Raw genomic sequence first — 21,821 nt, forward strand, 5'->3', positions numbered from 1 at the left:
CAGAAGGCACTAGGAAAAGCTAAGTGGACCCAGGTCCTCCCACATCCTTCCAGGCACCCTGGATTTACTAGTACCTTCATTTTGAAATCTCTGTACAGCAGTGAGCACTGGCAGAGGATCCTGACTGCAAGCAGGACTTGCAGGCTAAGCTCACAGGAACTGCCAGATACCCAGCAGAGGCCAGGAGACACAGCAGGGAGGAGATCCCTTTGGTAAATTCCCAACTGGCCAAGATGCCTGCATTCCACATTCTTTAGCAGAGAGCCCTAGATGGGAACATTTGTCTTTCTTTTTTTTTTTTTTTTTTTTGAGACAGGGTCTTGCTCTGTCACCCAGACTGGAGTGCAGTCGTACGATCTTGGCTCACTGCAACCTCCGCCTCCCAGGTTCAAGCGATTCTTATACCTCAGCCTCCCGAGTAGCTAGGACTACAGCGCATGCTGGGCTAATTTTTGTATTTTTAGTAGAGACGGGGTTTTGACATGTTGGCCCGGCTGATTTCAAACTCCTGACCTCGAGTGATCCTCCCGCCTCAGCCTCCCAAAATGCTGGGATTACAGGCATGAGCCACCACACCAGGCCGGGAACATTTGTCTTTCTAACTCCAGACTGGGTAGTGAGATTAGGGACCCCAGCTTAACCATGGGGAAGACGCTTTACTTCCCAGAGCCTTAGAATGACCATCTTTAATCTATCAGGAAATACTCCCATCTCTTCCAACCTCACAGGGCTGTTGTGATAATGTGGTGAGGTCACACCAGAGGGTTCTTTGAGTCAGAGCCCTGGAAAGAAACACAGCACTCATGAGGAAGCTTACAGGACTGAAAGGTGAAGGTGGGGGGAGGGGTCTTCCAGGAATCTTCCAGGGAGGAGCCTATGTGTCATCCCACTGGAAAAACAGACCCGGCAGGACACATGTGGGAGACCACCCAGACTGTGAGAAACATTCGTTGGTTATGTGTGTTTTGGAAATGGGGTAAGCACAGAGTGACCTAAAGTCCCCTTTGCATAAATAGCAGACAATTCCAAACCGCAGCCCTGACCACCCCAGTCAAGTCTAGTTAATAGATGCTGTTGGCTTTTTAGAGTTATTTTCACAGCTCAGTTCCTCTATCTGCACTGTCTCAGTCAGCATGGAGGCCCCCTTTCATCTCAATAGAGTCAGCCAAGGGTTTTCCAGGGCCAAACTTGTGTGTTCTCCTTGTTGCTTGGTTGGTGACATGCTCTGTGAATGCAGACAAGTTGTGCAACCTACTCTGTCTTCCCTGGCAGGGGAGCAGGGCCTTTGTGTGTGTGAAGGGCCATGAGCCATCGGAATGGAGTGCAATTAGCGGTGCTGGTGAGACTGACAGCGCAGCACGACCCAATGACAAGGGGATCTTGATGAGCCACACTTGCTCTGTTTATCCTCAGTTTCAACCAGGAAGTTCAAATGCCAGGGAGATGCCATGAGGTGGTGAGAAGAGCATTAGGATGCAGAGTCAGGGGGTGGGAATCCACTCTGAGCCACTGGTTGGCTGGGGAATCTCAGGCAACTGCTTCAACGTCTCTGAGTTTCAGCTTCATCATCTGTAAAATAAGGACACTTGTGTGGAAGGAATATCAATCAAGCACAGTCTGAAATTTAGACCATTATGCATGAAGGCTAGAATTGGGATTAAGTAAAAGCACTCAGTAAGTGTTACTAAATTGTTAATTATGTACAGTTTTCTAAAGAGGGATAAGGCAAAGCATGGTTGCTGGGAAGATGATTATAACTACTGTAATAACAAACATTTATTGTGCACTATCTATCTGTGTACTTTATCTGCTTTACAGGCGTTCTCTCAATTAATTCTCACAATGATCCTAGGAAGTGGGGTTATCATCATTCCCATTTTAATGGCATGCCAAATAACTTGCCCAAGTCATGTGGTTAGTATGAGACACCACGGGGATTCACGCTCAGGTCTGTGATTAGAGCTTAAGTTTTTAACTGCTACTGGCAGGTCTCCTCGTACTTCAGTGTCTCTCCCACAGTGAGCACTTCCTAACTAGTTGCTTTCATTGCCTCCCTCCTCCTCTTTCCATTACAGCCTCTGGTCATCAAGTTTTCATTAGCTCTACTCCCAACTCACTTCTTGCCTCCCAGGGTCTCCCTTCTCCATCATCGCCACCAAGGATCACCTCTGCCCACCCTACAGGGAGACCCAGCCATTCCACCTAAATAATTATCCTGAAGATGGCTGGGTGCAATGGCTCACACGTGTAATCTCAGCACTTTGGGAGGCCGAGGTTGGCAGATCACAAGGTCAGCATTTCAAGACCAGTCTGGCCAACATGGTGAAACCCCATCTCTACTAAAAATACAAAAATTAACTGGACATGGTGGTGGGTGCCTGTAATCCCAGCTACTTGGGAAGCTGAGGCAGGAGAATCACTTGAACTTGGGAGGTGGAGGTTGCAGTGAGCCAAGATCATGCCACTGCATTCCAGCCTGGGTGCCAGAGCAAGACGTCATGGCAAAAAAAAAAAAAAAAAATTACCCCAAAGAAGCAACAACCAGAGACAAAAATTAAGATTTAAATATGCAAATGGTCATTGAAGCCTCATACGTAAGACAGAAAGAATGAAAAAGAACATGAATGTCCAACAATAAAGGATTGATTTGCTATATAAATAATAGTAAAGAGAACAGAATAACATACAGGCATTGAGAGACATGTAATGGTATGGCCTTATAACCACAATATATTAACACATTTAAAACCAGAATATGGGGGCCAGGTTCGGTGGCTCACTCCTGTAATCCCAGCACTTTGGGAGGCCGAGGCGGGCAGATCACGAGGTCAGGAGTTCGAGACCAGCCTGGCCAACATGGTGAAACCCTGTCTCTACTAAAAATACAAAAATTAGCTGGGCATGTGGTGGCGCGTGCCTGTAATCCCAGCTACTCATGAGGCTGAAGCAGGAAAATCGCTTGAACCCGGGAGGTGGAGGTTTCAGTGAGCCAAGATCACGTCACTGTACGCCAGCCTGGGACAGAGCGAGACTCAGTCTCAAAAAAAAAAAAAGCAGAATATAATATAATACAGTACACAGAGTATGACCCCATGTATGAAAACAATTACATATTATATGTTTGCATCAAAATAGATGTAGAAGAAAATACACCAAAATGCTAACACTGTCTCTGAGAGATAGAAACATAAAGGTGATTGTTTTGTTTTTACATTTTTCTTCAATTAATATCTTTTTGTAATAAAAATAAGGAGTACATGCGTGTCTGTGTGTATGTGTGTCTGTGTGTGTCTCTGTGTGTGTGTGTGTATGACAGAACTCTGTGACGGGCTCCGCATTGCTATGGAAACAAGCCCAGACCCCCAGCCCACTTCTTCTGTGCGTGACTGTTGCACCTCAGGTTCTGTGCACACCATTTGTGTCTCCTGTCCCCCCTCACCTTTTCTGATCCTGACACCTTTGCACAGGTGATTTCTTCCACCTGGAACACTGTCCCTCCTCTCTCTGATGGTCAGAATTGTATCCTCCCTTCAAAGGGCCAGCTCAAATGTTCCCTGCACCTCCATCCTACCTCCTATAGTTCTGCCTGCACCTTACTGTCCTCCTCCTTTTGCATGCTGCCCTCTCTGTCTCAGTTACCTTGGGAGCTCTTTAAAGCCAAGGTCTAGGTGGGACGGGCTTATGCCCCTGTGCAGCATATACTCACTCATGCTTAACAAAGCACTGAAGTTGGGCTGAGTTAAAGTGAGTTGCAGTTGCCTTCCAGTAGGGCCCCCAGAGCTGATTGGAGAGCCCCTGAGAGACCCCTGGCTATCTTTCTTCTTTGCAGATGGGGGCCTAGGTCTCTCCCCTGAGATGGCAGGAAATGCTGATGACCTCTGAGTCATTAATGAGTGATGCCCCGGGGCTGTAGCGCTGTTGCCCACGGGCTTGTACTCTGCATGGTCCCATTCAATGGGGCTGAGTGCTGTGGGCAGAGCTGACTGGTGAGATCATGAGGATGGGTTGTACAAGGCCTCCTGTCCCTGGGGCAGTGGGTACGGTGGCCAACTATCACAGTTTGCCTAGGACTGAGATGCTCCTCAGAATGCAGAACTTTCAGTGTTACAACTGGAGAATTCCAGGCCAACCAGGATGGTTGATCAGCCAGCAAGCAAGGCATGAGAGCTGCCTCTAGGCCTCTGAGGCCAGGATTGCCGCCACACAGGATCACAGCTTCTGATCCCTTAAGTGTTTGACCCTACAGGTGAAGGTGACCCCGTGCCCAGGTCCTTAGATGAAGAGCATCTCAGGCCAATACAGCAACAAGGTTCTGAACCTGGAGCACCATTTATTCCCCCAGAGTCCTCACTGCTCCTTCCTAACAGAAAGGAGTCCATCTGCTCTTCTAGGCTATTTTCACCCCAGGCCTAGCTCCCGTGAGCATGCACAGAGCCTCCCAGCCCATGGGACACCTCTCTGGGTCCTCTCCTGCAGTTAGTCTCCACCCTTTCAGGGTTTGGCTCCAGTCATCCTCTCCATGAAGCCTCCCTTACCCCTAGCCCACAGACCATTCCCTTCTCTGCCCTCTCAGGGTTTGATCCTTGCCAATCTCTCTCCTCTGATCTCCTTTCTCCCAGCAAAATACTGGGTTCATTCACTTACTCATTTACTCACAAACAGTAAGAATCTATTTGGTGTTGGGTTAAGAGCCCTTACCTAGAGTCCCACTGTGACCACATTGACTCCTGGCTCCACCACTTAGCTGCTGTGTGACTCTGAACCAGCCACTTATCTGGGCCTCAGTTTCTTAATGTAAAATATGGGAGTTGTGATAATCACACCTACCTCACAGGGTTGTTGAAACGTTACATGATTTAAGAATTGTACAGGCAGGGCATGGTAGCTCACATCTGTAATCCCAACACTTTGGAAGGCTGAGGCAGGTGAATCACTTGAGCTCAGGAGTTCAACATGGTGAAACTCCACCTCTACAGAAAATACAAAACCAGCTAAGCATGGTGGTGCACGCCTGTGGTCTCAGCTATTCAGGAGGCTGAGGTGGGAGGATCACTTGAGCCCAGAAGCAGGTCAAGGTTGCAGTGAGCTGAGATCATGCCACTGCAGTCCAGCCTGGGTGACAGAATGAGACACTGTCTCAAAAAAAAAAAAAAAATTTTACACTTCTTGGGTCAACACCATATACCACTTGTCATTTTTATTATTAGAATCTACCATTTGCCAGATACTCTGAGGCACTAGGAATATACAAATAACAAGTGTAGAAACTGATCAGTCTAGTTGGACAGGCAGACGCATAAACCAGCAATCACAAGGCAGTGTGACTAATGGAGGAGGTATGGCAGCACAGAGAGAAGCAAGCAGTTACTCAGCCTGCCCTAAAGGCAGGGCAGTCAGAGAAGCTTCTCAGAGGTGGTGACATGAGAGAGAGCTGAGCCAGTGATACAGAAGTGTGTAGCAAGAGTGGGGTACACTGGTCTGGCAGTGTGAGGCAGCTTTCCCTGGTCCTGGAATGGGGGTGGATTGCATGCTGGGGCTGGGCATGGAGCATATAGAGACAAACACTGGAGAGAGAGACCTGATAGTGGAGAGGAGACCCTTTCAAGGAGTGGGCCTCCTCCCATTGCAGTGGGGAAAGCGCTGGCAGTTTTAGCAGAAGAATGAATTGAATTCTGGACAGATCACTTCGGTGAACCATGGTGGACTCCCTCAGGAGACTGAGGGAGGTGAAACCAGGGCTCTCTGTGCAGCCTTACAGTATATTCCTGCACAGCCAGTCTTGCCAGGGTCCTTGGGTCCTGGCCCTGGTGGGACAGCTGCCCACAGTACCTATACATCCCCAACAGACTTCAGGATTACATACAGTAATGCCCTGTCCACCTGCCCCTACTCCTTCCTGCTGCGATTGCAGCTCATGAACTCTCACTCTGGCTCTGGCTCTCCCCACTGGTCTCCATTCTCACCCTTGCAACAAGCTCACTCTTGCTAAAGCCTTAGCTCCCAATCACAGCTCACCCTGACCAGAGCAAGCCCATCCCTTCTCCCTCGGTCTCCCCACCCCACCTCATTGGACTCCCAGCTGCCTGGCTGAGACTTGCCCTGTCTCATGTTCCCATGGATGACTCACGTTTTGGGCAGGGGTGAGGCCACGCTGGGGCTGCCGAAGCACAGGGAGAGTTGGTGGCAACAGCCCTTCCCTGGTCTCACAGGCCCAATTGAGCAAAGGTTTTCCATCTCATGCATGTCTACTGGCACTATCAGAGCCTGTTTGTGCCCCCAAAGAGGTCTTGACCCTACTCCGAGGTCTAGCCAAGCCTTCCCGGGGTAAAGGCCTTTGCTCCTTCTTGGAAATTCAAAGTCATGAAAAGCAGAGCAGTGAGAACACTGGTGAACCCAGGAAGCAGGATGGCCCCTCCTCCATCAGAGAAGTAAAGACTCCCCAAAAAGGTCATGGATCTTTTTTAAAACCTGGTCTTGGCCGGGTGCGGTGGCTCATGCCTGTAATCTCAGCACTTTCGGAGGCCAAGGCAGGCAGATCACAAGGTCAGGAGTTCGAGACCAGCCTGGCCAACATAGTGAAAACCCGTCTCTACTAAAAATGCAAAAAATTAGCCAGGCCTGGTGGTGGGTGCCTGTAATCCCAGCTACTTGGGAGGCTGAGGCAGGAGAATCGCTTGAACCTGGGAGGCAAAGGTTGCAGTGAGCCGAGATCGTGCCATTGCACTCCAGCCTGGGCAACAGGGCAAGACTCCATCTCAAAAAACAAAACAAAACAACAAAGAAAAAACCAACAACAAAAAAACCTGGTCTTGAACCCCAGACCTCTGTGCTGTGAGTGCTCTTACAATCCTCAGACAGCTCCCAGACTCTTACAAATGATAGTAAATGATCACCCATCGTAACCACCAGCACCCACACTGCTGCATACAAGGAGCCTACTGCGTTCTAGGGTCTGTGTCAGGGGCTCTAACAGCAGCAGACTCTTCAAGGGGCTGGGACTCTCCTAGCAAGAAACAGAAACTGGGTTTGGTCAAGGACCAAACCAATAGGGCTTTAATTTAAACCAATAGGGCTGGTGTTCCAAAAAAGCAGAGTGCCAGAAACTAGAGCCTGTTTCCCCCTCCACCTGCCCTCTGCCCTTGATGTCTCATACTATGCCCTCCACTGCCCTTTGCAGCCAAGCTCTGAGAACGACCCCTAGTGCTGGACAAAGAAAGTATTGTCCAGTGCTCCCCTGTCCCCTGGTGGCCAGTTCTATTGGCACCAGTTAGCATTGACTAATGTTAGCAGAACCTGGGCTCCTTGAGGCGAAGACTGGATCTTGTCTTTCTCCTCTGCATCCCCAGAGTCGAGCACAGTGCCTAGCCTGTAAAAGCATTTAGTTTGCTGGATGTCTTGCCTCTCACTCCCATCTGTTCACTACCACTCCCCTATTTTTTTGTTTTGTTTTGTTTTTGAGACACAGTCTCGCTGCTGTCACGCAGGCGGGAATGCAGTGGTGCTATCTCCTCTCACTGCAACCTCCACCTCCTTGTTTCAAGAGATTCTCCTTCCTCAGCCTTCCGAGTAGCTGGGATTACAGTCATGCACCACCACACCCGGTTAATTTTTGTATTTTTAGTAGAGACGGTTTCGCCTTGTTGGCCAGGCTGGTCTCAAACTCCTGACCTCAGGTGATCCACCTGCCTTGGCCTCCCAAAGTGCTAGGATTACATGTGTAAGCCACCGTGCCCAACCCACTCCCCTATTCCTGAGTGCCTGGATACATCTTTTCCTTATGCCTGAACCCCCACCATCAGTTACCCTTGGGTTTGAAGAGCAAAGATTCTATTTTAGAGGCTGCTGTTATATAGGATGAAGTAGGTAACCCCTTCCATTAACAAAGCTTGAATCAAGGGAGGGGTGGCAACCCTCTTCTCTCTAGCCACGCCCACCTCCCAGATAATGCCGCCATTCTCCCTACCTTTCTCCCAAAGCCCATGGCAGGTATCACCAATTAATCACAGCATTCTAGTTGAGCCCTGATCTTTCTCAGCACTGATTAGGGTTGCATGAATAGATGCTTATTTGCCATGGTGGGATTAAGCCACCCACGGACAATTGTACAATTGGATACAATGAGTTATGTATTCATAAAAGTTCTGTTGTAATTAACACATTCTCATTCAACTGTGTGATGTAGTTCACATATCAGATGAGCAAGATGAACCTCTTGTGGACTCTGAGGGACTGGGGCACAGGACAGGGTTTTGATTGGAAGGTGACAGAAATCTGAAGGGGAGCAAAATAGGTTGGAAGCACAAAACAATTAAAGAGACTTCAAGTTGCTGAAGGGAGCCACTCAGCCTCCTTGCTCCCTCCAGAGAGACTCTGAAGTAGGCCACTACTTTGCAACAGGGAAGGTCAGACATGGGGAAATAATGGAGGAAAGGAAAGTAGAATCAACTGCTGGCCACAGCTTGGAAAGGTCCAGGGTTACCCAATCAATAGTTTCTGTATAACTATGGGCAGCTATTGTCTGTACCTCAGTTTTCTCCAGTTTTTTTGTTTTGTTTTGAGACTGTGTCTCAGTGCTTTGTCACCTAGGATGGAGGGCAGTGGTGTGATGTCGGCTCACTGTAACCTCTGCCTCCCAGGTTCAAGCAATTCTCCTGCCTCAGCCTCCCCAGTAGCTGGGGCTATAGGTGTGCACCACCACACCCGGCTAACATTTGTGTTTTTAGTAGAGACAGAGTTTCACCAAGTTGGCCAGGCTGGTCTCAAATTCCTGACCTCAGGTGATCCACCCACCTGGGCCTCCCAAAGTCCTGGGATTACAGTTGTGAGCCACCGTGCCAGGCCTTCATCCTGTTGAAATTATTCCTTTTAACCCTCCAGGAGGGAAAACTTACTATGTAAATGTATACAGCCTGAGAGTATAAATGACAGGGAGACAAGCTCTACCCAGAAAGCTGAGGTTTTCCCAGGGTAGCAGGAGCAGGGTAGCCTCCTGTAGAAGAGGCATCTATAGGGACTGAACTGACCAGCTTGACATCCCTTGGTCCAGAATCTATAGGCCCTCCTTCCTAGGATCACCGAGGCCCTGCCTACTGGGGTTGTAGTGTCTCTGCCTATCCAGGCTGGAGATTTCAGAATGGGTTGTAAATTGGGAGAATACGGATAAAGAGAGATGCTCCAAGCCCTGGGACTTTGTGGGCAAAGAATTTCACTCGGCAAACTGTGTGGTTACTGCCCTTTGCAGGGCATCTTCATTTGGGGAAAGACATGAAATGGTAATGGCCAAACCCCCCTCACCCCCACCACCTCCAGGCCGAACACCGCAGTGGGGGGAAGATGCGTAGAGGTGGGGGAAGAAGTGTGCAAAGAAAGGGCCTGGATGGGTGGGGGTCCCAAAAGGACCTAAGCAGCAGGAGACCCCCAGGAGTGGGCTTTAGGCCCAGCAGCTCCTCCTTCTCAAGGTGAGTCCAGAGGCCATTCTGGAGTGGGCCTGGGTGCCAGGCCCTGGGTACTCCTTTGGGTACCAGGCTGGCCTCCTGATTCCTGAGGCGTTGACTCGGTACCCCATAGGGGACTGCCCTCCTCCAGGCCTGGCACAAAGCCAGGGGGCTAACAGCAGTCTGCAGGACAGAGGGCAGAACCACAGCAGGGAGGGAGCTCCCATGCCAGCTCCCCCTCATGCCATATGAGGCCAGGCCTGTGGCTCGAAGCCCCTGAGCTGGGCATGTCCTGAGAGTCTGGGACCGTCCAGGGGCTGAATCTTCATCCTCAGCCCTGCGAAGCCTTCTGCCCTCCTCCCAGGGTCTGTCCATTCCTTCAGCTCCAGTGCCTCCTCCACACGCCCATGCCTTCCACCTCGCCACATGGAACATAGCCGTGCCCCCACAAACCAGAGGGAACAACGAAGCTGGCAAGAAAGAACAGCAGTTAGAGCAGGGGCAACACTGGGGAAAGGAGTATCTATTATGAGCTGGGAATTTTACGCCAGCACTTCCCAGCCTTTTCCATAAACATGGAAAATATTTTTTGCATACATACTGTGGTCAAGGCAATCTGCTTCCTCCCAGGCCCCCAAGACCTGAGGATCGACGTGGATCAATCCTCAGCACAGGGGGTCTGCCTTACACCCCACTTCTCAACTAAACTCTCACTACAATGTGGGAGGGCGTTAACAGGACCATCAAAGTGGGGTATGGCACTAGATGGGGCCCCAGGCTCACTAGGACTCTCTATTGTTGAAGATGCGTGCAGGTGGGTAAGGTCACCTAGGAGGTGGTAGTGGGGAGAGGGGGATCTAGGTTTCCACTGGAAAAATCAAGGATAGAAGGAAGGCTAAATCCTTTCTCACCGCTACTCCTACTTCTCACAAGAAGGGAGTGGCATCTGGGGAAGAGGGCACAGGGCTGAGAGCCAGGGCTTCTAGATTCTATTCCTGGCCCCTCCCCTGGGCCTTCCTGACCACAAATCCGCCCCCCAGTCCCTGCCCTACTGCTCATGGAGGATTAAGACATCACAAACAACTCATGATCCCATCCTATACCCACTGACCCTGCCCCAGTGCCCCATGCCCTCCTCCAGCTTCTCCTCCCCTGGCACAGCCAGGCCTGACTGGCACTCAGGAGCAGGTAGACAGCTAGGCCCCCACCCCTTGGCATCAGTGGCCTAGCCTCTGGTGCAGCTGCCCATCCTCCAGTTCCCTTGCTCTCCCAACAGCGAGCCCTAAGGCTCAAAACCCACTGTCAAGAATGGGGACCAAGTGCGGTGGCTCACGCCTGTAATCCTAATACTTGTGGGAGGCCAAGGTGGGCAGATCGCTTGAGCTCAGGAGTTTGAAACCAGCATGGGCAATGTGGGGAAAAACCAAATCTACAAAAAAAAAAAAAAAAAAAAAAGCCAGGCATGGTGGCCTGTGCCTGTAGTCCCAGCTACCTGGAGGGTGAGGTGGGAGGATCGCTTGAGCCCAGGAGGTTGAAGCTGTTGAGGCTGCAGTGAGCCATGACTATGCTACTGCACCAGCCTGGGCAACAGGTAGAGACCCTGTCTCAAAAATATATATATAGGCCGGGTACAGTGGCTCATACCTGTAATCCCAGTACTTGGGGAGGCCAAGGCAGGCGGATCACCTGAGGTCAGGAGTTCAAGACCAGCCTGGCCAACATGGCGAAACCCTGTCTCTATTAAAAATACAAAAATTAGCAGGGTGTGGTGGTGGGCACCTGTAATCCCAGCTACTCTGGAGGCTGAAGCAGGAGATTTGCTTGAGCCCAGGAGGCGGAGGTTGCAGTGAGCCAAGATCACACCACTGTACTCCAACCTGGGTGACACAGCGAGACTCTGTCTCAAGAACCAACAACAACAACAACAACAAACACATACACACGTACAGGAGGAGCTGGATCCCTCAGGCCCAGTCCAGCCAAGCCGGCCCACTAAGGCCCTACCTCGGGGGTGGGACTCCTTGGCTCTATTCCTAAGGCTTGATGGTGTATTCGCTAACTGAGAGATGCTGTCTTTCTACATCAATTCAGTGCTCAAACTTTATGACAAGCATTCAACCTAGAGGGAAAGAGGGTCTGTCTCCACGATCCGCGTCCCCACCCTCAGTTGTCCCCGGTTGTCCCCAGCTGCCAGAAAGCCGAAGTCCAGGAGCCCTGCTCTACGTGGAAAGCACAGGCCCACAGCCTGGGGCAACCTGCAGGCCAGACTCTCTCTACTTCCTTCCACCTGAGTCAGGGCTGAACCAACTTGTAGGAAGGCTCATCCCACCCAGGGGTCCCCCTCCCAGGGCTTCCATCTTCCTCTCAGACACCTGGGTCACATTTAGGACCAGCCGGCCTGGCACCTCAGGGCAAAGTCCAGATCTGCTGGGTTGGCCACTGGCCCAGGCCTCCCATGCCCTCAGTTGGCCCCAGGAACCTCCCCTAAGACTGTCCGGCTGTGAAGTAGAATGCTAGTCCTCATTCTCTCTGTAGGGGAAAGAGGAGAAGGAAGGGAAGAAGAGAAGAGGGTCCAGTCCCCCGGGGACTTACCTGCCTTGACCTCAGCACCGAGGTGGTGGGTAGCATGAAGGTAAGATGGTGCGCCCGGTGGTTTAGGACACGAGGGTCCCGGTCCCGAGGCTCTGCCGGGCCCGCACTGTCTGGATGGCCTGCTGGTTCTTGAACTTGACCAGGCCTAGGGTGATCTGGGCGTTCCAGCCGGGATCTTCCAGAGGGCAGCGGAAGTCGATCTCGCCACCGCCTTCGGTCACCAGCGTGAAGTAGATGTGGCGCCCTGTGCTCTCCACGCACTCCACGGCCTTGATGCGGGCGAAGCTGAGCTCCTTGGGCCGGCCGCCCGTGCCCTTGGCTTCGAAGAGCTGCAGCCCGCGCTCGGTGAGCACGCAGCGCTTCCGCTTCCACAGCTGCAGCAGCCCGCCGCTGCGCTTCTCCAGCACGCCCTCCTTGAGCACGGTGGCCGTCGCCGCCGCCGTCATGGGGGCCCCGAGGTTCGCGGAAAGCTCCAGGCTGGGGCGGGCGCGGCGCCACTCTCGGCCCAGCAGCGCAGGATTCTGGCGCCCGGGGCTGGCTGGCCGTGCGCGCTGCCCACCTGCGTCCCGACTGCCCGGCGCGCCCGCACTGCGGCCCTCAGCACCTGGCTGCCGGTGAGGTGGCGTGGGTGCCCCCAGCGCGCTCCGCGCCCACCGCCCCGCTTCAGCCGGCACCGCCTCCTCTGCTCTACCGGAGCTGGCCCAGGCCGGCCCGCGTCTACCGGGTGCCTCCGCGCCTCCCTAGCCCGTGAGCCACGCCGCCCGCCCGTTCTCTTGCTCCCCTGGGCTCTGTCTGCGCGCTGGGCGGCAGCTCGCGGGATGTGCCCTTACATGTTCCGCTGTTCGCCTCCTGCGCCGCCCGCCCGCCGCGCATTCCTGCCTCGGCCGGCCCTCCCCTCCGCGCAGTGCACCATCTCTGGCAGAGCCCAGGGGGCGGGGCCGCAGCGGGGGCTCAGTCGCTCACTGGAGGCGCAGGACGAGGGGCGGGGAGGGCTGGGACTGAGAGGGGGCTGCTTACTCAACAGCCCAAGCCTTCTGGCTGCCGTCTGCCGCTTCTCGGAACCGCAGCTCCCCCAAGCCTTGAATGAAGGGGGAGATGGCGGGGAAGGGCGGGGGGAAGGCGCATCTCCTAGACTGGAGAGAGTGCTGCTAGCAAGGGGATGGGCTTGGCGAACGCGCAGTGGCACCAGTTGCATGTTAGGCGTCAGACAGCTGCTGGCTACTTGGCAGGCCATGAGGCCCCCAGCCTCTGCATCAAGCCTATGTTGGGTTCCTCCTCCATCGACCGATTTCTTTGTGCAGTACCCAAGAGAGGCTGTCCATCGCTGCCTCTGCTTGGACAGTTCACCTGCTCCTACTCCTACCCGCACGCACTGCGCGGGGAGGCCTGTAGAGAGTAGCCAGTGCCAACAAAGGAGAGCTCAGGCTTGAGGTCATTCAGGCCCTCCTTATAGTGGGGGAGGAGGGACCCCCTCCGTGACCTGGGCATGCCACTGTCTGCGGTCCTCTCCACCGCACACACTTGCAGGGGCCGACGCTAGACCGATGGCACAGCCAGTCCCATGTGTAAGCGCAGCTCCAACCTTGCTGCTTCCTTCCGCTCCGCAGATTCTATCCTCCCTCAACCCTCCCCTAGAATGGACTTCTCCTGGATACAGAACTGAAGGGGAACGCGGAGGGAGAGGTCTCTTTCTGTTCTGGCTAGAATATTGTGTAAAGACAAGAGCTTTGCAGAGTTGAGTTCAAACTTCTTCTCCCTTGATTGCTGTGTCCTACCCACCTGGGGCAACTTTACTGACCTCCCTCAATTTCCTCATCTGTCGGATAGGAGGATTAATTCATTCTCATCTCATGGAGTTGTCCTGATGAATAAGTTAATAACATTTGTGAAAGACCCAAGACAGGGCCTGGCAAATCTGAGTCTCGATAAATGTTCTTCCTTCCATCTCCCCACTTTTATTCCCTTTAGAGAATGATGGGGATCCTGAGATTAAGCTAGGCACTGGAAGAGGGCTCTCCTAGGTCCTCATTCTGCCCCCATCTTGGTCAGTTCCTCCAGGCCCACAGTTTCTTAGGGGCCTATTCATCAACAGGTTAATAATAGATTCTTACAGGAGTAATGATATGTAATAATGACAGTAATAAGACCTCTTTGTACTTACACCCTGTGTTGCCATCCTCCTGCCCAAAGAGCAGAGCCTAACAGACACAGGGAGGGTCCTGTTGTGGGGATAGGAGTGCCCTCCTCTGCAGCCCCAAAGTTAGGAGATGAGAGAAGGGAACTCTCAGTGTCTCATCCACAGCTGTTTACACACACACACACACACACACACACATACGTGTGATGACAACTAACTCCTAATTCCCAGAATGCCCCTCCAGGAGAGGGAGTAGACAATGGCATAAAAGAAGAGACAAAGACAGATGTCTCCTGAGGCCCAGAGGGCAGCAGGGGAGGGAGCTCGAGGTGGGCTGGTGCTGCTCCTCCCTCCCCGCTGAGATATCCCTACCCATCTCCTGGAAGAGGAGCTCTGACTTAACCTTCTTGGGAGACTGGGGTGGAGCAGTGCTGGGCCCTAGAGATTTTTACCGAATTCTCTTTTTTTTTGAGATGGAGTCTCACTTTATTACCAGGCTGGAGTGCAACGGCGCGATCTCGGCTCACCGCAACCTCTGCCTCCCGAACTCAAGTGATTCTCCTGCCTCAGCCTCCCAAGTAGCTGGGATTACAGGGATGTGCCACCATGCCTGGCTAATTGTTGTATTTTTAGTAGAGATGGGGTTTCACCATTTTGGCCAGGCTGGTCTTGAACTCCTGACCTCGTGATCTGCCCACCTTGGCCTCCCAAAGTGCTGGGACTACAGGCATGAGCCACCGCACCCCACCACTTACTCAATTCTTATTGACTTGTTAATTCCACATTGGGCTGATGGACAAAATGTCCCCTGGTGACAACCCAGAGCCGGCTCCTCCCTCTGCCCACCCCAAAGGGAAAGCGGATCTGCCCTGTCAGTAAATCTAAGTCCAGCTGGAACAGGCTAGACTACAAAATGGCCCCAGGGAAGAATGTGCTGGAAATGGCTCTAGCTAGGGCTGAGCCACACCACCTCCACACGTGTGTGAGAAGGAGGAATTCCAAGTGGAGAGGAGGGGTCCCTCTGGGGGGCTACCCAGGACAAGGTAGAAAGAAAGATGGGAATAAGGTGGGGTAGAGGCAAGAATGAGACCCAGAGAGATGCAAAAAGTAACATAGCTTTTGTTTTCTGTATACTTAATCCTTTTTTTTTTTAGATTGAGTTTTGCTCTTGTTGCTCAGGCTGGAGTGCAATGGCACAATCTCAGCTCACTGCAAATTCCACCTCCCAGGTTCAAGTGATTCTCCTGCCTCAGCCTCCATAATAGCTGGGATTTCAGGCGCCTGCCATCATGTCAAGCTAATTTTTTGTATTTTTAGTAGAGACGAGGTTTCACTATGTTGGCCAGCCTGGTCTCGAACTCCTGACCTCAGGCGATCCACCAGCCTCAGCCTCCCAAAGTGTAGGTATTACAGGCATGAGCCACCATGCCTGGCTATTTACTTAATCTTATATAAATTCTGTTTAGTGATCATAAATTGTTAGACTCAATCTAAAGAAAAGTGTTGAAGACAATTTATTAACAAAACAAGATGTACATTAACACCGCAAACACTTTAAAACTAAGGATGATATCACTCCTTTGCTCAAAAGCCACCAGAGCCTTCTCACCTCATTCTGAGTAAAGCCAAAGTAATTGATGCTGCCTGCAAGGTCCTCTAAGACCTGTCCTTCACTTTCTGATCTTACCTCCTGTACTTTCCTCTCTCCCTGGCTCCAGCCACAGTCCTCACCATCCCTTGAATTTGGCAACCCTCTTTCCTCAGGGCCTTTGCACCTGCTGTCCTCACTGTCTGGAATCCTCTCCCTCAGATCACCAAATGGTTCATTTTTTCACCACACTCAGCTCTGTTCACATATTACCTTCTCAGTGGGGTCTTCTCCCAACACCCTGTTTAAAGCCACAACCCCCTTCCATAGACGTAGATACACACACTGTATCCCCTCCCTGCTCAGTTTTTCCTCTATGGCACATAATTAGCATCCACTGCTTTGTATTTTTCTTATTTATTGTCTATCTCCTTTACTTGTAGGCTCTATGTTAATGGGGAGTTTTTTTGTTTATTTGTTTTTTTGTTTTGAGACAGAGTCTCGCTCTGTCACCCAGGCTGGAGTGCAGTGGTGCCATCTCGGCTCACTGCAAGCTCTGCCTGCCGGGTTCACGCCATTCTCCTGCCTCTGCCTCCTGAGCAGCTGGGACTACAGGCGCCCGCCACCACGCCCGGCTAATTTTTTGTATTTTTAGTAGAGGCAGGGTTTCACTGTGTTAGCCAGGATGGTCTCAATCTCCTGACCTCGTGATCCACCTGCCTCAGCCTCCCAAAGTGCTGAGATTACAGGCATGAGCCACCGCGCCCGGCCTATCTATTTTTTTTTACCCTGTGGCTCCAGCACCTGGAACATTGCTTAATACACTGTAGGAACTGAACAAATAATTATTGGATGAGAAAATGAAATGGCAATGTACATGACAAAAACTGGGAGGTGGAAAAGGATAATGCAATCGTTTCCCCTCCTCTCATTATGGGGAATCGATAAATGCAATCTAGAGTTAATGAACTAATAAAAAGAATGTAACTGCATTATTTAAAACAATAATGGAAACCACTAGATGGTTAAAGATTTTTAGGGAGGCAAGACTATTTTGTATGATTGTATGATACTGTAATGGTAGATATGTGACATTATGCATCTGTCAAAGCCTACAGAAGCATACAAGAGTGAGCTTAAACTATGAACTTCAGTTAATAGTAAATGTATCAATATAGGCTCATTCATTGTAAAAAATGTACACATTAATGCAAGATGTTAATAATAGAAGAAACTATGGAGGAAGGGTAGGTATACAGGAACTCTGTTCTATCTGCTCAAATTTACTATACATCCAAATCTATTACAAAAATTAAGTATTTTAATTAACTACCAAAAATAAATGGTTTGCCTATAATCTCAGCACCTTAGGAGGTTAGGGCATGAGGATCTCTTGAGCCCAGGAGTATGAGAGCAGCCTAGGCAACATAGTAAGATCTTGTTTTTCCAAAAAAATTTTTAAAAAATAGCCATAGTGGGGCACATGCCTGTAGTCCCAGCTACTCGGGTGTCTGAGGTGGGAGGATGGCTTGAGCCCAGGAGTTTGACACTACAGTGAGCTATGATCACACCAGTGCACTCCAAACTGGGCAACAGAGCAAGACCCTGTTTAGAAAAGTAAATAACAATTTCAAATAAATTGTTAACAGTCTCTCTGGGTAAGGATAAAGAAGAAAGAGACTTTTATTTTTTCGTTGTTCGCCAATCTGTATTGTTTGACTTTTTAAAATCCTGTGACTGCTTTGCTTCTCTAAAAATCTAGGTAACAGCACAGTACAGAAACGTTCATGCGGTGCGGCAGTTAAAAATAAACAGATCCACAGGGCTTGGTAGGGTGAGATGCCTGAAATATGTTGTTTCATGGGGAAACATTACAGTACAGTAAGTTAATAAGGTATATAGCATGGCCACACATGAACAGAAGTCCATCTTTGTTGTACAGGTTATATCTAACAGGATTCACAGTGATAAGTTACTTATGGAATGTCCAGGATGGGGATGGGCAGTGTGAGAATGCCTGTCATTTTATGAGCATACTTCAATATGGTTTCGATGTCATACTCATGTATTAGGCATATTTTTAAAACAAAATAAACACATAGGTATTACATATGTTCTTGAAATAGAATTTCAAACACAAGGGCTGGCTTCAGAGCGGGGGTTGATTTAGAGGCTTGAATGGCAGTTGTTGGCCTCCAGGCATTCCCAGGATTCCCCAAGGTGGGCACATAGAGCCTCCTGATGTGGGGTGTGTACACCAGAACTGAGCAAACCCAGAGCTGAGCATGCAGCCCCTCCTGTCTCTCGAGTTCTGTCCTCCACTCCCCAACCTTGGGGAACATAAAAACGGGGTTGGTTCCCCCACAGGACCCTGGGCTCCTATTCCATTATCTCCTGGCAACCGGAGTTGGAAGGCTCATCTAGGCTGCCTCCATTTGACCCCCAGTCCAGAAAGAGGTGTGTGGTATAGACCAGCACGTCGCAGACTGTAGTGTGCAAACACATCACCTAGGGATCTTGCAAACGCAGATTCTGATGGACTAGGTCTAGAGTAGGACCTGAGATTCTGCACTTCTAGAAGCTTCCAAGTAACACTGATGCTGATAGTCAACAGAACATACTTTAGATAACAAGGGTCTAGAGCAGTGGTTCTCAAAATGTAGTCTCAGGCTAGCAGCGTCAGCATCAGCTGGGAACTTGTTAGAAATACAAATTGTAGGCTCCACCCCGGACCTGGGTTTGGAGCCCAGCAATCCATGTTTTAACAAGACCTCCAGGTGATTCTGATGCACACGTGTGAGAACCACTGGTGTAGGGGAAGGAGCACTCAGCTAGGAGACAGGGCACCCGTGTCCTAGCCCAAGCTTGGTGACACCTTACACAATCACTTCCCCTTTCTGATCTCAGTTTCCTCATCTGTAAAATGAAAGCTGGCAAATTCTATCTTGCAGATTTAGTGCATATTGAAAAAAAAAAAAAAAGCCTGCCTAGTTTATGGGAGCTATGGAAACCCTGTATAGGCAAGAAAAGAAAACATCACTACTCCTTCCTCAACCTGTTCCTTGGATTCCTCAGGCCAGGTAGTGCCTCCTCACCTAGATGGGTCATGAAAATGGGTCTGTTTGCAGCCCTGCTCCTCCCCACCCTGCTTCTCTCTTCAGGCTTCTGCACCCACCCTCCAATCCACAGGTCCCTCACTGCTCTCCTCTCCCTGGGAGCTGGCGGCTGGAAGACTCAGTCGGACTGACCTCTCCCTCAGACTTCTCCTGACCTGCTCACACCCCTTTGATGTACAGCCCTTTGTTCCAGGGCTTTGGGGTTTCCTCGGATCTCTGTTTTTCTAAAGGGAAACAGAAGGAAAAACCCAACCGAGGTTTAAAGTCTCTGATGACTTGGGTTTTATGGGCACCATTGCGACAGACTTCGAGTGGGCAGCAACTCTGCAGCCAACCCGCCCAGGCTTGCTCCTGGGCCTGGCTCTCTCAGTGGAAATCCCCTCCCACGCTCAGCCCTTTAATCACTTTCCAGCCCAATAACTTTCCTGATTCACCAGGAATCCCTTTCGTCTTGAGAGCACCTACTGCCCCTCTCTGATGGGGCTGAGTCTGGGCTTGAAGGCATTTGATCCCAGCGTGGGTCTTGCAGAGATTGGACTTGTGGGCTCATGGTTCAGGTTGGGGCCTGCAGAATTTTCCCTTTTCCCATGCCATCTTGGCATCTGGGTGCCATTTTTTGTAGGAAAAAATGGGCTGCCCTGGAATGAATCTCTTCCTTGAGGACACTTGACCAAGGGGCAAGGACACTAGGAGGAGACTGATTGATACCCAGGAAACTAGTGGCCTCAACCAACGTGCCAATAATAGCCATGAAACCCTTGACATAAAAGTGACTTTCTCTTTTCTTCTAGTAATAATCATCTGCTTTAAATGCAAGTAATACTTGAATACATTTTTGTTGCAAAAGATTCAAAACATGACAGTATCTTTTCACCACCCTGCTAGTCCCCCAACCCCAGAGACAACAATCACTTAGCTTGGTTTGGGTCTTGCCAGACATTTGTTTTTACTTTTCACACATCTGCACCCAGACTAGTATAAAGTAGCATTCTCAATGGTAATGTAAGGGAGTTGGTTGAAGGATTCATAAGTCCCCTCCCAGCTCTGCCATTTTCTGCATTTGTGGGTGGCTTTTCCCTCTCCTCCTAAAGTGGAGACATTCATAGGCTCTCCCTAAAACTATGGGGTAGGGGGAATGCATAAAGGAAAATAGGAAAGAAAAGGTCACAGTGTCAACAGCAGTTTCTTCGAGGTGAGATCATGGATGAGTTTTTTACCACTTGCCTCTGATTTTCAAATGTTCCATCATGAGAGTTATAAAGATTACTATTCGTGGGTATGACTTTGATAACAGGGAAGCTCCTATACAGTGTCATTGTCAAGATCAGGCAGGGGAAGGAGGCTGTGAGTTGTCCAGCCTGAGGCTTAGGTCAAGGAGAAATTAACAGATTGCTCAAGGCAGAGGGGTGTGTGGAGGGACTTAGAGAGGGGAGGAAGGCTCATGGTGTATTCTTGAATGTGATCTACGGGAAGATTCATAGAAAGGAACTTCAGAGTAAATCCTATTGTGTGTGAATTAAGAATTAAGTATTCTGTGAGCCAGGCCCTGGGCTAGACTTTAGGGACACAATGGCAAATGGGTGAATCAGAGTTCTCTACTTAACAGGGACTGGCAAAACAATGGGAGGAAGAGTTTACATCTTTAGGAATCCAGCCCTACTTTTGCAAGAAGATATTCCCTCCTACTGAAGAAGATCCCAGAGTTAAGCATTAGCTCTTCGACAGGCCACGATCCTGACTTTGTAGAAACATGGTCTCCATACTTGACTTGGCCTGTCTAAGGTGGTATTGGTATGTGTACTAGTCAGGATGGGCTAGGTTATTCTGCACCAATAAACCCCTTCCAAATCCAATAGCTTAACACAGCAAAGGTCATCCCACTCATACCGTATGTCCTACTTGAGCTGGCAGGGGAGGTTCTGCTCATTGAGATATACACATATCCAGGTTGCTGGAGGTTCCATCACGACACCCACTTCCACACTCTCCACAACAGAGAAAAGGGACATGAAAACTTACACTGTCTCTAGTAAAGAAGTCTGCTCAGATGACCAGGCAAGGTGGCTCACACCTGTAATCCCAGCACTTTGGGAGGCCGAGGCAAGTGGATCACCTGAGGTCAGGAGTTCAAGACCAGCCTGGCCAACATGATGAAACTCGTCTCAAATAAAAATATAAAAAATTAGCTGGGTGTGGTGGCAGGCGCCTGTAATCCCAGCTACTTCGGGAGGGTGAGCCAGGAGAATCGATTAAACCCGCGAGGCAGAGGTTGCAGTGAGCCGAGATTGCGCCACTGCACAATCTCGACAAGAGTGAAACTCCATCTCAAAAAAAAAAAAAATCTGCTCAGAAGTGACACTTCTGGTCTCAATTAGAGGCCACAGCAAGCCACATCACCACATCAAAATTCAAGGGAGGGGGCCAAATGTAACCTCTAAATGTAAACATAGATATTACTGTGTGCCCAGGAATATCTGTGAACATCCCTTAAAGGACTAGACAATGTGGTTGCCATGGGACTGCTGGGTACCACCAGAAGGCAGAGCCACAGAGATACCTCTTCACTCCTCCAGTAGGGAGCAACAATCCCCTTTGGCCTGGGACCAAGCCCTTGAACCCTCTGAAAGAGTCAGGTTGAGGTCAACAGAGTGGAAATGTAGAAGGCTGAGGAGCAGGTGCTTCTGAAAAGGCACCTAGGGCTTGTTCAGGCATGGAAAATGCCCACTAAGGGCTTTATTCGTGATAATCTGCTTCCTGAATTTTCATGGCCTTTAGGGTGAGTCTTCCTAGGCCCATAAACTTGGGACATCAGAGTTGGGTGGATCCCCTGAAGCTTGGCTGTTGAAGTGTGGTCCCAGGATCAGCAACATCAGCACCACCTCCCCCTGGGAGCTTGTGGGAGATGTCCAATCTCAGGCCCCACCCAAAACTACTGAACTAGAATCTGCATTTTA

The 21,821-nt window shown here is 50.4% G+C and overlaps 1 protein-coding gene across 2 annotated transcripts; it reads right to left on the reverse strand.

Annotated features, from left to right (window-relative positions):
* Positions 1 to 668: 668 nt before the first annotated feature.
* PHLDA3 (pleckstrin homology like domain family A member 3) lies at positions 669 to 13,107 on the reverse strand. 2 transcript variants are annotated; one of them, XM_033198719.1, is made up of 2 exons: positions 12,027 to 13,107; positions 669 to 1,569 (listed from the first exon to the last, which is right to left on the reverse strand). In XM_033198719.1, the coding sequence occupies exon 1, from the start codon at positions 12,470 to 12,472 to the stop codon at positions 12,089 to 12,091; it is 384 nt and encodes a 127-aa protein (XP_033054610.1). In that variant the 5' UTR covers positions 12,473 to 13,107; the 3' UTR covers positions 669 to 1,569; positions 12,027 to 12,088. The 2 variants fall into 2 exon arrangements, with proteins under 2 accessions (XP_033054610.1, XP_033054609.1); XM_033198718.1 differs by lacking the exon at positions 669 to 1,569 and adding an exon at positions 9,221 to 9,904.
* Between the last annotated feature and the right edge of the window lie 8,714 nt (positions 13,108 to 21,821).

The sequence above is a fragment of the Trachypithecus francoisi genome, unplaced genomic scaffold (genome assembly GCF_009764315.1).
Source record: "Trachypithecus francoisi isolate TF-2019V2 unplaced genomic scaffold, Tfra_2.0 Lachesis_group5, whole genome shotgun sequence".
NCBI lineage: Eukaryota > Metazoa > Chordata > Mammalia > Primates > Cercopithecidae > Trachypithecus > Trachypithecus francoisi.

Bases quoted from the DNA above. Each gene is read 5' to 3' on its own strand.
- PHLDA3 (XM_033198719.1), bottom strand. From the start codon at position 12,472: ATGACGGCGGCGGCGACGGCCACCGTGCTCAAGGAGGGCGTGCTGGAG.